The 16,232-nt window shown below is 46.2% G+C and overlaps 1 protein-coding gene across 6 annotated transcripts in view; it reads right to left on the reverse strand.

The window, feature by feature from the left end:
• Positions 1-11,942, reverse strand: part of Dock9 (dedicator of cytokinesis 9) — a 269,590-nt gene extending 257,648 nt beyond the window's left edge. For 4 of the 6 annotated variants that reach the window (XM_031362315.1, XM_031362308.1, XM_031362300.1 and 1 more), the window contains exon 1: positions 11,556-11,942. In XM_031362315.1, the coding sequence (XP_031218175.1) occupies positions 11,556-11,687 (132 nt within the window). In that variant the 5' untranslated portion in view covers positions 11,688-11,942. The remainder of the gene's footprint in view (positions 1-11,555) is intronic. The other 2 variants (XM_031362319.1, XM_031362317.1) reach the window with 2 other exon arrangements.
• Between the last annotated feature and the right edge of the window lie 4,290 nt (positions 11,943-16,232).

A 16,232-nucleotide genomic window follows, 5' to 3' on the forward strand; every position in this document is an offset into this window, starting at 1 on the left:
AGACAGACAAATAAAGAGACAGAGATAGACAGAACCATGTTACCCAAAAACTCTAAATATTCTCTTCATTGGTTTTTCACAGAATCAACTCTAAGGAATTCTGGGAATTTTAAGGAATTCTGACATATACAATCTTCAGATTCACAAGAAATAAAATCATGTAGAAGAAATTTCCTAGGGAAAAAAAGTCAGCATTCTTTTATCACATTAATGAAGACCTCTTTGAACAAGAAAAAAGGAAAATGCACACAGTAAAAGCCTAAGTAAAAATGGGCCTCAGAGACGGGGCCAGGAGTGAATAAAGCAGACTCTGTTTTTGTCTCTAACACTACTAGCTATGACCCCAGATAGACCTCACCTGCCTCTAAAATTAGGAAGCTAGACCACATAACCTCTCTAAGTGACCTTCCATCTACGAAAAGTAAGCTCCTATCTCCATACCACACATTTCTCTCAGCTCAGAGAATTCAAGGTACTTTCCGGACAATTCAAGCTCAGCACTGAAGAACTCTCACAGAATTCTGATCTACAATTGGTATCTTGGCCAGGCATAGTGGGCCATGTCTGTAGTTTCAGAACCCAGAAGCCTAAGGCAGGGGACTGCCTCCAAGTTGAGATTCATCTGAGCTATATAGTGAGTTCAAGGCCAGCTGAGCAACAGTGTTAAACCATCTCAAAAATAGAAAAAAAGAAAAAAGAAAAGAAAAAGAAAAAGAAAGAATACATATAAAAATATACAGATATAGACAGTCTAGCCATTCTTCTAGAAAGAAAATAAAACATAAATTTTAGCTGTGTTCCCCTGGTCTTCAATTTCCCCAATTAAAAAAAGAAACAAAATAAAAATAATTTCAAAAAACAGATAATTCAAACCATCCATATATTCCAGAGGCTCAGACAAGATGAGTTTTGGTTTTGATTTTTAGGGGATGAGTGGATGAGTGGGGTATAGATATTATAAAACTATCAAACACAAACCTTCATGATTCCACACAAGCCTCTTTTATAAGTAGTGAATGCTAGGTTCTTAGCTAGTTGTCAGGGTGTATGTGTGCATGTGCATGTGTGTGCATATGTGTGCACACATGTGCATGTGCTCTCAAGGTGTACATGTGCTTGTGGACTACAAAAGACAATCTCAATGTCATTCCTTAGGATCCATCCCCCTTCTATTCCGAGGAATGTCTCTCTGGGACCCGAAACTCACCAATTAGTATTCTGTCTGGCCAGTGAGCCACAGAGAGCCTGTCTCCACCTCCTCAGGGAGGGGACCGTAGGCAGACACCAATGCACACCACCACTCAGGGCCTCAAGTTTGCATGGCAAACCTTTACCAGCTCAGCAATTTCCCCAGGCAGGGCTGACAATATTTTGCTACCAAAATACACATGTGGCCTCACCTCAGGAACACACTACCATGCACATCTGTATAGGCACCAAAGATACACATCCCAGATGAATTATTAACTCATGAAAGCAGAACACCTGAGAATCTTCAAACACGCAAAGAACCACATCCCTGTGTTTTCCTGTGTTTCCCTTCTTGCAGCTGAACGTTCACACAGCCACGACTACGTGTCCTCCAGCTTCATCCTTACTCAGTATTGTCAATGTGCACCAGGGGTTACTCTCCACGAGCAGTGTGCACCAGGGGTTACTCTCCACGAGCAGTGTGCACCAGGGGTTACTCTCCATGAGCAGTGTGCACCAGGGGTTACTCTCCATGAGCAGTGTTATATGGTTTTCCTTTATCTTGCTCTCAGGACCAACAGCAGCAAGCATGGAGTGGGCACTTACGTGAGCCAAGCCCCACTTGAGTGCGAATATGCTAAGTGCTTAATATGCAGCTGCTTGACTCTTCACAAGAATCTCTTGGATAAGTGCTATGAGGGTGTCCATTTCTCTGGATGAAGAGACAAAAAGAGGGAATGGAGGAGGTGGTTGGAGCCCCCTGAGCCCAAGCCCGACCATCCAGCCACTGTCATCCAAGAACACTGCTCTAGAGACAGGAAACGGTGCTATACCATCTACACATTCGTGTTGTGGCGTGCAGAGAACACGCACCTGACCTTTAATCTAGTCCTGCAGCAAAGACAACTGCCATTGCATCTGTGAGCTCGTCAAGTGTTGTCACGGACAAGATGTTGCTATTATTTTTCCAAGTAAGTTGTTTTGGGCACAGACTGCCATAACCTGTTTTTAACACAGTAAACATCCTTCGTTAGAACGTCTCTAGATCCACATGACTGAACATGCACCCTCTGACGAGGCAGAATGTCTAGGGGCTGGCAAGATGGCTCAGTCACTAAGAGTGCTTACTTGCAGAGGCCACGTCCAGTTCCCAGCACAGACATAGTGGCTCAAAACTCGCTGTAACCCTCGTTCCAGAAGAGCTGACGCATTCTTCTGGCCTGTCAGGCATCAGGCACTCACATGGCACACTTATAAACATGTACACTTACATAGACTCAGACAAACACTCATACACACAAAATAAGACAAAACTTTGTCTTAATTTTTTAAAATACAGTATGCCAAACTAAGCACAGAGTTTTAGAATACGCCCCAAGGAAGTCAAATGAGACCCCAGGAAGCCCATGCCTTCACCCTGACCTTCACTCTTAGATCAGCAGTCAGGAAACTAGGAAGCAGTCTCAGCCCATATGATAGCTAGATTTTGCTTATCCCTGTCAACAAAAAAGGGAGGTCAGCCTGCACTGTGATGATACAAATCTGATCAGATCAGATAACCCTTAATGTGGGATGATTCAAGCTACGAATAGGGGCAAAAAACAAAAACAAAAACAAAAAACAGAAAAGATTAAAATAATAACAAATCAAAGCATAAAAGAGAAGCTGTTGCCATCCAGGTCTGTGAAAGTCACTGTTCAATGACAGAGCAGCATTGCTAATGGTCAAGCGGACCCTCGACTTTTGGCAATCCTCCTGCCTCTGAATCCTCACAGCTTGGATTACAGACATGTACCACCATGCCTGGCTGGTGATTTTAACTGGTGGTATTTGAGCTTTGTTCTGTTTTTAGAAAAAATGAGTTCCTAAACACCTAGTCGAACAGTCACATTTGGGTGCTCTTTGTATTCAAATGTATGGCTGCTTGAAAATCCTAGCAGGGAAGAGTTCAAATCCGACCTGCATTTCCTAAAGTAAAGCAGACACAGCGTCAATATTACAGTATGTATACATCAGGCACTGTGGCAACAAGAAACCAGCATGCTGGACAAGAACTGGAGACATAGGCCTGATACCAGGGTAAGGTACCATAAGGCCAACAGAAAGGGCACAAGGAAGGAAACACAGAGGACTCAGGGGCTGAGGGGGAAATGAGACCTGGCAGGTGTGTTCGTCTTCAGTGTTTCGTTAATTCACTGAGGAACATGGTAGCTCAGACCTATAATCCCAGCACTCAGGAGGCTGAGACAGGAGCATGGCCTTTGAGTTTGAGGCCAGCCTAGACTACAGTGAGAACCAGGCCAAGGCTGGGCTACAAAACAAGATCTTGTCTCAAACAAAAAACGTTTACACACGCACCGCACACACTATACACAAACACACACATACACACTCATATACACACTCATACACATACACAAACACACATACATACACACAGACACACACATACATATATACCCGCACACACTACACATACACACATACACATATAGACACATACAGAGACAGAGACACACAAACACACACATAGACACACACATACACATACTCATACATACACACACCACACACACACAACACACAATAATACACACACAGAGACACACACATACACACACACACATATATATATACACACAGAGATACAAACACGCATACATTCACACAAACACACACATACAGAGACACACAGACACATACATACACATACTCATACACACACATACCACACACACTACACACAAGCACAGACAGACACACAGACACATACACACTACCCACAAACATAGACAGACACACATACAAACACAGAGACACAGTTTGCTATGTGCGTATGTATGTACACAGGCACTAGGGAAACACAGTTAGCCAACTGTTGGTGGGACAAACAAATTGTATGTATTAAATTCATACACAAATAAGCATAAAGTCATGCTGATTAGCACAAAGGAAAAGGAGAAAACAGTCTGTCTTGGTGGATAGGAAGACTGAATACAGGTTCGAAGACAAAGGGGCATTCCTGGCAGTTGACAAGACCACCAAGAGCCCAGTCAGTGAATGGTGGGAGGAGTACCTCCTAAGGGGCACCATAGTTGCCAAGGGCCCTGGCAAGCACTGAGTATGTCTTCAGATGGAGCACCAAACACACAAGGATGAGGTAAGAGCTGCAGCACAGAGCCCAGAGAAGAGGGACCCTGGCCCCAGCTCTGCAGAGCAGGAGACAGAGAAAAGGAGATGCCGGATTGCAGCAGCCATTGGTAAGGCTCACCAAAGACTTGAGTTCTCCATTCCAGGCCTACAGAAAGGACTGGCTTTGTTGAGTGTAATGACACCTGCTTTAATCCTGATATTACGGAAGCAAAAGCAGAAGGGTCATGAGTTCAAGGCCATCACCCAGCACAGATGAAACTTGGGACCAGGCTGGACTTCTTTACAAGACTCTCTCAAAAACAGACACACAGAGGACTCAAGAACTGCCCTACATGCTCCTTGGAGTCAGGTGTGGCCACAGGACTCCCTGTAGCTAATGACAGATGAGCATGGTAAGCCCAAGTCATCACAATCCTTCTTTCTCTACAAAGACTCAAGATGGTGGCTGTTTCCATCAACCCAGGTCACAGGACAAGACAGACCTGGGCACCCAACCTATTCTCAACGCTGAGGTAGTGTGATCAGAAATACAGTGGCTTTGACAGCTGAGACCAGGACAGAACATGAACAGAGATTTAGTGTCAACAGTGATTAGACAAAGCTCCTCATTAGGAAAAATAAAAACGGCCGGTCATGGTAGCACACATCCCAGCACTCCAGAAAGCTGACCCAAATCTACCGTCACCCTCCATGCTGCCACGTAAAAATATTCTCAAGTGATTCTTCAAACACAAAGCTCTGGCAGTTTTACAAGTGGTCTTCATTTTATTGAGACCAGTGTATGAACTTTACCCAGCATACACATGGTCAGCATCTCACAGTTTCGGCCCTGGATGAGCAACACTGCCTCCAGTGCACATTTCAAGCCAGAAGTGTCTGTGAAATTTACATACTGGACACTGGGATAGGAGCATGCTAATGTTCTTGATTGATATATCAAGTGCAGAGAGGCTATGCCAACCTCTCTATGCAGAACTCATAGTCATGCTATGCAGTTCTCATAAATACCATGTGAGCAGGGATCTGAGGCTGTGCATTGCACTGCAAACCAAAGCGTTCTCTCGCTTCATCTCATGCTTGCAACTACGTCTTCCTTCCGTCTTAGCAAATTTATTAGGCAGAAATGGTATCTCATTCTGGTTAATGTTTTTTTTTTATTAACAAGAATAAATGTCTTGTTGTTTTGTTTTGCTATACATTGGCTAACTATAGTCTCTTCTTTGAGAAATTACCTATTAATTAATGACTATTAATTAATTAATGACTATTAATTAATGATTATTTCTATTGGAGAGTTTTTCTTTTAAAACCCTATTTAAGATTGATAAGATTTTTTTAATTAGAGTATAATTATATAATTTTCCCTCTTTCCTTTCCTCCCTCCAAAGTCTTCCATGATCACCCCTACTCCCTTCTCAAATTCAAGACTTCTTTGTATTATCATTACAGGCAAACAGACAGACAGACAGAAAAGACACACACAAACAGTTTCTTGTATGTATATAATTTCAGGTGTCCAACTGGACAATTGTCCAGCCAATCAGGGCCTCATCCCTGGGGAGGCCTCTCCCCCGGCCTTCATGGGGTTCTGTTCTGGTTTTAACTTGACACTACAGCAGAGATTGACCTACAGATAATGCTGGAGGACAGCACCATTGAGTTTACTGACTGCTAACTGCAGGCCCTTGTGATGCAGAACAGAGGTTTCACAATAAGATGGAGAAGCAGCAAGCAGAGTAGCTAAGAGCTAAAGGTAAAAAGTTTCAGGGTCTGGGTTCAAGACCCAGCCCTTCCATTTACTGGGATGACCCAAGAGGACTTGACCTTCCCACCAAGGAAGTTCTCACACTCGTCAGAGAACACCCTATGTGCTACATAAATGCTGTCTCCAGATCTACGTTCTCAAGTCCATTCTACACTAAGATAATAAGGGCCTGCATTTGTAAAGGACTCTGCATGCCTTGTTTGGGGAGCTTTTGGTTGTTTTTCATGGGTCTTACTACGTGGTCCAGGCTGCCTGGAACTTACATATCTGCCAGCCTCAGCGTCACCAGTGCCAGAATTAAAGGTGTGCACAACCATGCCCAGCCTGCATGCCTTTTCTTAAAATCTTTTGATGTGTGCTGTTTGCAACAGGCTCTCACTCTGTAGCCCAGGCTAGCCTCAAACTCTTGATACGTCTCCTGTCTCGGTGTTCCGAGTGCGGGGGTGACAGGTGTGGACTGGCATGGCAGCCTCTGACTCTTTAGTAGTGTTCCTCTGTACCGTCATCCAGTTTACCGTAGGTAACTGCAGAGTCTGTCTCTGGAGAATGTATACCCTAACATGACAAAGAACCGCTTTTCTCCTGTGTGTTTTCTTTAATCTCTGTCAAATTTCAGGTACTATAGGAATAGGGACCTCACCGAGGGTCCGTCACTCTATTCCACGGATAAATGGAGTGCACACCTGTTTTTATTCTACTAACATGCTGGGTTTTCCTTCTTACAGCTATGTCTAGCTTGAAAACAAACATTTTGTGTTTACTAGTACATATATTAGCATTTCTTTACTGATTTTCCTGTTTGTCTTAGTCGTTGTTCTGTATGTGAAGAGACACCATAACCAAGACAACTCTTATGAAGCAAAGCATTTAATTGGGGCTTGCTTATCGCTTCAGAGGTCCAGTATCATTGTGGGGGGTGTGGTAGCAAAGTAGCTGAGAGCTACATCCCGGCCCATAGGCCTAGAGAGTGCCTTTAGCCTGGGCTTGTGAAACCTCAGAGGGCACCCCCCAGTGACATACTTCCTCCAACAAGGCCACGCCTCCTTTTTGCTTGTGTTTGTTTGCTTGTTTGTTTGTTTTTGGTTTTCCAGACAGGGTTTCCCTGTCCTAGAACTCACTCTGTAGACCAGGCTGGCCTCACAGAGGCCACCGCCAAAGAACTGCCGCAGCAGCATCTTCCAGCAGTCAGCAGTCCCCAAACTCAGAGAACACATCTAGGATGTGGGTAACAGTTCCACAAAGTCTCTCCTTCCCATTCAACCAGATTTGGGATATTACTCATGCCCACACTGCCCCTAAAAGTTCTAGTGCGCTAGGAACTAAAGAACTGGAACCTGCTGTTGATTATCTAGCTGGAGATGGGCCTCCACCCTGCTTCCTGTACTTTGGGACATTTCTGTTTGTTAGGACTCCACTAGAGGGAGGAGAGAGACAGCAAGGGGGAGCTCGGGCTGGTTTAGTTGTCAGTGCACTAACATATCTGATTTAAAGTTATAGCCAAAAGGAGGTTTACCTTATCTGAGGATTTCAAAGAACACCCCTAACTCGGGTCTCAGGTTACCTCAGATAACACTGGAAGGGTGAGGGAAGCCTCCTCCACAGAGCGCAGGATATTATCTCCCCACGCCTTTGGCCTGCCTTCCTTCTCTAATAACACAAAGGAAAAGCCAGGGACGGACTGACCTGGTCACTTCACTTCTCATTGCAGTATCTCAAAGGGGTGTGGAAGGGCATCCTTGGCAAGGGCTTGACATCCAAGGAGGATTTGAAGCAGAACATATGGAGATAAGATCAGTAAGGACACAGGGACAGGCTTACATGATGACATGTATGCCAATACCCAAGTGTAGGACCAACCATCTGCAAACCCAGCCAAGGCACCATGACACACAAATCTTGTAAAGAAAGGCGTGGTATATTTTCTTAGATCTGGGCCATTAAGACACTGTCTTTTACACAGCAGACAGGCCTGGGTTAAAATTTCTTCAGGAAATCCAAAGGCAATCACAATCCCTGAGCAGGGGCTTGGTTCTAGGATTCCTGTCTGGCTTTTTGTTTGTTTGTTTGTTTTTGTTTTTGTTTTTTTGAGACAGAGTTTCTCTGTACAGCTCTGGCTGTCCTGGAACTCACTCTGTAGACCAGGATGTCCTTGAACTCAGAAATCTGCCTGCCTCTGCCTCCCAAGTGCTGGGATTAAAGGCGTGTGCCACCACTGTCCAGAGGATTCCTGCCTGGCAAATGTACATTTTAAAATCTGTGGCCCGAGGCCCTCTAGACTATTCTTTTTTTTTTTTTTAAGACTTATTTATCTATTATATGTAAGAACACTGTAGCTATCTTCAGACACCCCAGAAGAGGCCATCAGATCCCATTACAGATAGTTGGTGAGCCACATGTGGTTGATGGGACTTCAACTCAGGACCTTCGAAAGAGCAGGCAGTGCTCTTATCTGCTGAGGCATCTCTCCAGCCCCTCTTGACTACTCTAAATCACGGAAAGCAAATTCTGCATTTGTAAAGATTCTCGGTCATTTTTCCTCCAGCTAGGAACACTATTTCTACTGCTCATAAAGTAGCTCAGGATCAAAGCCTGTTGAGCTCGGGTAAAGGTCTCTAAAAACAATCTAGGCCAACCCCTTACCTACAGAGCCAGAACCCCAAGGTCCAGAGAAATAAACAACAAGCTAACAGAGTGCAAGGAGCTGCCTGAATACATGCTTACACAAAGAGCTTTAACTGTACTATTCGTTTCATCTTCCCTGCAACTCTAAATATTATGCCCACTCTGCAGATGAGGAAACTGAGGACTATGAAAGTTAAATTACACACTAAGGCTGCACAGTTGGTAAGGGACAGTGCCAGAACTACAATTCATGCTCAGAACTGCTAGAGTTCAAGACCAGAACCCTCATGAAGTCTTTCTCCAATAAAAATAATTCTAAAGCTCACTAATAAGTGAAACATGTATTCTAAAGGCCTGCCACCAAACTTGTGTGAATCTTTATAAAAAGCAAACAACCAAATGGGTTTTTTTAATCAAAGAAATTTGAATAACATATTATATTACTAGGGTCATAGAAAACATTACAGTCATGTAAGAAACTATTCCTAGTTTCTAAAAACAAACACTGGGTATATAGCAGTGAAATGTGTTAAAAGGCCTGAGACTCACAACACCAGTAAGTAAGGGAGAAAGAGAGAAAGGAAGAGAGAGGGGGAGGAAGAGAGGAAGCAAGAGAAGGAAGAGAGGCAGGAAAAGAGAGGGGGAGAGAGGGAAAGAAGGGAAGAAGGAAAAGGAGAGATGCACATAAAGCAAGTTTGGCAAAATCTCGGTAATTATTTAGTTAATATGATGAAACAAAGGTCTGCCACAACAGAATCAGTTTTGTACACTTATCCTTACATTCCTCAAATTAATAAAAAAAAAAATGATTTAAAAGGGGCCCACAAAGACAGAGGGGGGAATCTATTCAACAATGAAATCTGTATAAGCACATGTTCAACCCTGACACCACACACCGTCTTGGGCCGTCTTCCGAGCTGCTTTGAGTCATCTGGTGAAAACTGAGCATTTAGGGTGCTGAGGACATCAGGCTAGCACTAGGCCAGGTGATCAACACTCTCATCAAAGCATGTGCGGATGGACCAACGCATGGCTGCCTCCCAAGAGAACCTGGATTACCTTCTCAGATGCTCACAGGACAGAGATGGGCCAGAATTTATGTGACAGGTGCACCTGCTGTGACTTCCTGGCAGACACAGGAGCGGCAAGAGGAAGAGGGTGGAAGGTGAGACTCATGGGTAATTTTTAGCGTCCTGAAACCTCTCCCGGACTCCTCCCCTATACTGAATTCCCCCATCCAGGCCAGGAGCCTTCTCCTGCACCTACACTGTCATCAGCTTCCTCGAATTTTGTAATAATTTCATCACAGGTTATATCAGACAAATGACCACAGACAGACAGACAGAAGACAGATAGACAAAATTAAGAGTTGAGATACCAGCAAGGTGTCTGGCTATATTTAAGAGTGTCCAAGGAAAGCGCATACTACTAAAAGTGTCATTAGACCAAAACAGCAGAAGCATGTCACACGTGGGAATACTGACTGTCAACGGGCCACCCTCAAACAGGAATCAGATGTTCAAGGCCTGCAGCACATTGATTAGTGGGGCACTGTGGAAATCACAGCACAATAAAGTGTTTCATTAATTCTATTAATTTTTCCTAACATCCCTGATGATCCCAGCACCCCAATTAAGAAGGAGGTCCAGCTGAGAGGAGAGAGGGGGCCACAGAGGTTGAGACGACTCTCTCCTGCAGCTTCAGAAAGCAGTGATGCTTAGTTATCAAAGACACGGTCAGCCAGGTTCTGGTCCGTTCTTCAACTGACCGAGTTCTGTAAAACTGAAAAATAAAATCCCCGCTTACCAAAGATCAAACTCAAGTTTGAGAGATGTAGGGTGAGTTGGCAGGACTGGCAAATGACAGAAAACTCAAACTGAGCAGACTGGATACGGAAATCAACACAAATCCCCACCAGCATCGTTCATGCAATCCTGCCTGCCCAGGAAGAGCATCGATCTGCCACTAAAGCGTAGCGGCTGCCCTGTGTTCATAAAGGCGCTCCTTGGCAATCCCACACACACAGCACCACAAAGGCCACAGACATTACTTTCGAGGCTCGTCTCCTCACATGTTCCAATGAACACACCCACAAACTAGTCCCCTTCGAGAAAACAAATGCAAAGAGCTGCTAAAAGTTTCCAGCTGCCCTGAGGAGCTCCCTCCAGCACAGACTGCTCCTCTCCCGGCACCAGCCCAGCATCTGAGCGTGCCCTCTTTTCCAAATACAGCAGGGCCGTCCCTGGCTGTGGAAAAGTTGATTTTTAAAACTTCACCTTCCTCACACCCAGAGGCCTGTTCCCAGGAGTCACTGACAGGACTGGGTTCATCTTGGTTTGCCTGGCTCTGCTTGCCTCAAGTCCCCAGAGTTCAAAGTAATTTGTACCAAGGATGAAACGAGCAAGTTCACCCTTTGCCACTCATAAGCAGCCTCGGGACACCAGCTCAACACGCTGAGCAGCGATCTGCCCACCCAAAACATCCGCGGGGAAATCTCCACTCTGGACCGCCAGCTGGGTGGTAAAGACCCCACCTCCTCTACACGCTCTGGCTTCCCGGGCACCTGCGGAGCCCCCGGAAAACCGAGGATGCGGTGAGAACAGAGAAACTTCCCAGTTGGCAGAGGACAGGTAACGTGGGGGCAGGGAAGTGGAACAGAGGGCGGAAATTTCCCAGGAGGAGAGGAACAGCCCTAGGAAGGCAAGCTCTGGACTCTGGAAGTTGCGGCCCCCCGAAGAGCTCTCTCCCCGCTGCCTTTCCCTGACTGCTCCGGATTTACCCGAGCGCTGGCCAGGCCCGCCCGCCACCTGCGCGCCTCGCTCACCAGGAGCACAGAGCCGCGCACCACCTCCGACACGCTCTGCCGCAGCTCCGCCGCCGTGCCCGGCTTGCTCAAAGCCCGGGTGAACTTCCGAGTCTCCGTCGACCCAGGGAGCTGCTGCTGCTGCTGCGCCATCCTCCGGCCGCCTCTGCGGGCTCCGGAGCGCGCGGTCCGGCCCGGTCGCGCTGCCGCCAGGTGCGCCCGGGGCACGGGAACCCGCGGTCCCTGCCGGGTCCTCAGGCGCTGCAGCCCGGGCCACGCCCTCTGTGCCGCGTCACGCCCCGAGGTGTCCTCCCCGGGCCCGTGAGCCTGCTGCGGCGCCTGGGCTCGCTCAGGATGATCCTGCGCGCAGCGCCCGCCGCCGCCGCTCCCCCATGCCCCCGACCTCCCTGAGCGGCCGCCTCCTAGGGGCGGGGCGTCCGGCGGGTGGGGCGGGGCCGGTGGGCGGGGCGCGCTGTGGGGCGGGGCCTGTGGTGGGGGCGGAGCCGGCGGGCGGGACCGGACTCCGGAATCTGGTGATGCCTCCGCCCCAGAGGGCACAAACCCTACATCCCGAGACTCTTCCTGCGGGTCCCCGAAGAGACTGTCTAGGCCCCGCAGAGCCGTGCGGGTGCGGGCTGGCTGGCACCATCATGCCCTGGACGGGGCACCGGCAAAGTAGTCTTTATTCATGTGACAACTGAGAAGGCACAAGTCCTCGCCCTCGAGACTGGCCGGCGGATCTGAGTCCACCTTACTGTCCCCAGACGTGTGGCTCGCGTTGGAGCTGGACAGCGTCGATCGGATGGGCGTAGGACCCAACACAGACCTCGGGCCGCGTGCTGCGTCACCTAAGACGCCAGCGGGACTCCTGGACCTCGATTATCTCGCCTATAGCCTAAGGACAGCGCACTGATGTGACTCAGCGGCACTGCCAGCCGTCTACACCGTGGAAACCGAACCCGGGACTTCCGGAGTCGCCACTGCAGACGGCGACCTCCGAGAGGAACGTCTCCTGAAGCCTCTTCTGCCTTCCCCCAAATCTCCCTCCTCTCTCGTAAAGCACAAGGGCACAGCGCTAGCTCCGCGTAGCGCGGAAAGCGCGTTAGCAGGCAAGCTTTGCTCTCCGCCTACGCGCATGCTCTGTGGTTTCCATCGGGGCGGGCTCTGCGGCCTAGAGTCAGCCTTCAGGGGGGGCTGCAGTGATTGGTCCGGCTACTCAAGCCACACCCACTACCCCCTGATGGACAGCTTCTTACCTGCCTTGTCAGCTTCCGAGGCTTGGCCTTGATAACCAGAGGCGTGGCCGGGGGTATTTCTCAGGACGCCTCCTGATCAAGTATCTGAAGACTTTTGGTAAAAAAATTGGAATGGTGTCCCACCTCTTCAAAAACCCAAATACCTGGCCTAAAGCTAGTCTTAGAGCTGAAGGGAGAAAATACCTAGTTTAGAGAGCAAAACCACCATTCTGGGTTTAATGAGCAGGCCTGGCACGTTAAGATTTAGAGCTCGGATATGCAGCTGATACTCAATAAATGCTTGCTGAACTAGATTTTTTTTTGCACCCTACTGAGTTGAGTCCACAAGGAGTAACACTGAACCGCATGACAGGTTGAAAGATTTTTTTTTTTTAATTCTTTGTTTAGTTTTAGTTTTAAGTTTTAGTTTTAGTTTCGTCATGGGTCTGTGTACCTGCGTGCAGTGTCCATGGAGACTAGAGGCTTTTTTTGTAATTACACACCAGATTTTTTTCTCCTCTGTGTAAACCTGGAACGTCCTAGACTTTTCTCAGAGTACATCTGTGATAATAAAACGCAGGCAGACCGAACACACCCTGCTTTTTCTGGAAAAACTAACACAGTTTTATCTAACTGTCCAGGACTTGTGCTTATGCCTCTGAGCTACACTGGGGATGACTACCCTGTTAAATGAACTGAGACACAAGTCTGAATCATAGAGCTCTCTGAACTCAATCTCTTAAAATCCTACATATATTGAGGGAGAAGCCTGATCTTTTCCAAAACCAAAAGAAATTTTCCTTTGTGTCGGCGATGACTCTAGCAAGTACTGAAGAGATAATCAGGTTTGAGATTTTGCATACAAATGACTACTGCAGACCAATATTTACAATTCAAGCGTTTGCCATCTTTTAAGGACCTTACTGCAGGATGTCTTATTCTCTTGAAGATATGCACATGTTCTAATGACGTATTAGTTTTGTTTTTCAAAGTGTCTCCTCTAGTTAAGGATGGTCTCTTGATTCACGATGTACCTGCCTCTGGCTCCCAGGGCTAGGATTACAAGCAAGCATTCACCGCACACCTGAAAATATAACTCTCTTTAGATATCAGATATATCTTGAAAGAGAATTTCTGTTTTCAGAAGGAAAAGGTAAGTAACCTGTTCAGAGCAGGTACTACTGGGACCCACAGACGTGGCTCAGAGTTAAGAGGACTGGCTGCTCTTGCAGAGGACTGGGGCTTTCATATCCAGCACCCACGTGGAGTAGCTGCCGTAACTCCATCAAATGCCGCGACAGTCACAACTGCCTGTAACTGCAGCTGCAGTGGGATCCAACAACCTCCTTAGCCTCCAAGGACACCCACTCATGCATGCATGCACATTCATACTGGCAAACACATATACATAAATAAAATTGAAAGTTAAATCTTGAAAAAAAAACCCTACTATTAAAGAAAAGGGACAAATTATAAACAGCCAAAATGAAATCCAGAATTGTAAAAAAATCAGATACATGACAAAAAACCCTCACAAAGGCAATCTAAACCATCAAAACACTATCTAAAACACCCTAGGGAAGGTACACACACATACAAAAACCTACTAAAAGTAATAAACCAGGCTTGCAGTGTTGAGATTTATAGTCAAAGGGCATTTTATTTTATCTGCTAGCAATTGAGCAATCCAAAAAGAATTAGGGAAACAATTCAACTTACAGTACCATTAAAAAGAATAAAAGGTTTATACCTAAAGCAAACACAAGACTTGCACATTAAAAACTAGAAAATGGCTGGGCAGTGGTGGCACACGCCTTTAATCCCAGCACTTGGGAGGCAGAGGCAGGTGGATTTCTGAGTTTGAGGCCAGCCTAGCCTACAGAGTAAGTTCCAGGGCAGCCAGGGGTACACAGAGAAACCCTGTCTCAAAAAAAAAAAAGAGAGCACTGAATGCTCTTCTAAAGGTCCTGAGTTCAAATCCCAGCAACTACATGGTGGCTCACAACCATCCGTAATGAGATCTGATGCCCTCTTCTGGGGTATCTGAAGACAGCTACAGTGTACTTACATATAATAAATAAATAAATCTTAAAAAAAAAAACTAGAAAATGTAATTGAAAGACAGTATAGAGGAATTTGCCATGACACTGGATTACAAGACATAATCTTATTAGAAGGGAAGCAGAGTGCAGAAGGATGTGCCTATAATCTAGCAAACAGGAGGCTGAGGCAGAAGGATTACACATTTAAGACCAGCCTGCATGACATGGTATATTCTAGGCCAGTCTAAGTCAACAGGGAGACTTTGTTTCAAACAATACAATGTTAAAATGAAAATAGTCCCCAAGTTAAGGTACACACAATCCCTATCAAAATTCCAGTTGGATGTTTACAGCTGTGAAGCTGGTCATAAAAGTCACATGGAAATGCAAAGAGCTTAGAATATTCAACACAGCCATAAGAAGAAAAACTGACCAACATAATATTGGCATAAGGACGGAAATCCAGAACAGTGACATACAATTAATGACTCCAAAATAAACTAATCCACTATGAGGTAGAAGCAACATGACCATTGGATGAGCAAAGGATGTTCTTTTTAACAATTGCTGCTGACACAACTTAATATGTAGAAGAGTAAATTCATACTTGTGTGCCGAATAATAACTAATAATGTTTTATAGTATAACACACCAAAGATGTGAAATGAGCAAAAACTATTAACACTTAGAATGGAGGCTTACGGTTTTATGTACTTGAATAACACAGTAGCTTCAAGCAGAAAAAAAGCCAAAAATAAATAGAGATTCCTCTAAATAGAAAACATGCTTCAAAGAACAGGTTATGCAGGACTAGCCTCCAAACCAGACTGCTGCCATCTTCAGGAGTTTGGGTGTACCTGCTCACCAAAGATCAAACTTGCTGACTGCGAAGGCTCCTCTCTCTAGGAAGGAGGGGGTGCAGGCGAATCAAGGGACCTGCAGCTGAGTATCCAGCTGCTCCTTCCAACCAGATGTATGTAATTCTGCCCTAATTGTTCATGGTCTCAGGGGTCTTCTAGGAAGGGCTAAAGGATAGGGAGAGGCCTCCATCTACACAGCTGTAAGAAAGTTATCATCCATGCAAGATGCTGACCTTCAGTGTGGCTGCTTTGAAATCATCTGCACACCTGTTGAGGGACTCCCACCCACTGCTCTGCAAGTAAACCTTATAAGCGCACTGTTTCCTTAGTGAACTTGGTCACTGGGACTAGCGGAGGAGGAGGTGGGACAGCTAGCTACCCAAGGGAAAGAACTGGAGCACAGGGACACTATTAAGAAAGTGAAAAGGAGCCGGGTGGTGGTGGCGCACACCTTTAATCCCAGCACTTGGGAGGCAGAGGCAGCCTGATTTCAGAGTTTCAGGCCAGCCTGGTCTACAGAGTGAGTTCCAGGACAGCCAAGGCTACACAGAGAAACCCTGT

Source organism: Mastomys coucha, unplaced genomic scaffold (assembly GCF_008632895.1).
Source record: "Mastomys coucha isolate ucsf_1 unplaced genomic scaffold, UCSF_Mcou_1 pScaffold9, whole genome shotgun sequence".
Classification (NCBI taxonomy): Eukaryota; Metazoa; Chordata; class Mammalia; order Rodentia; family Muridae; genus Mastomys; species Mastomys coucha.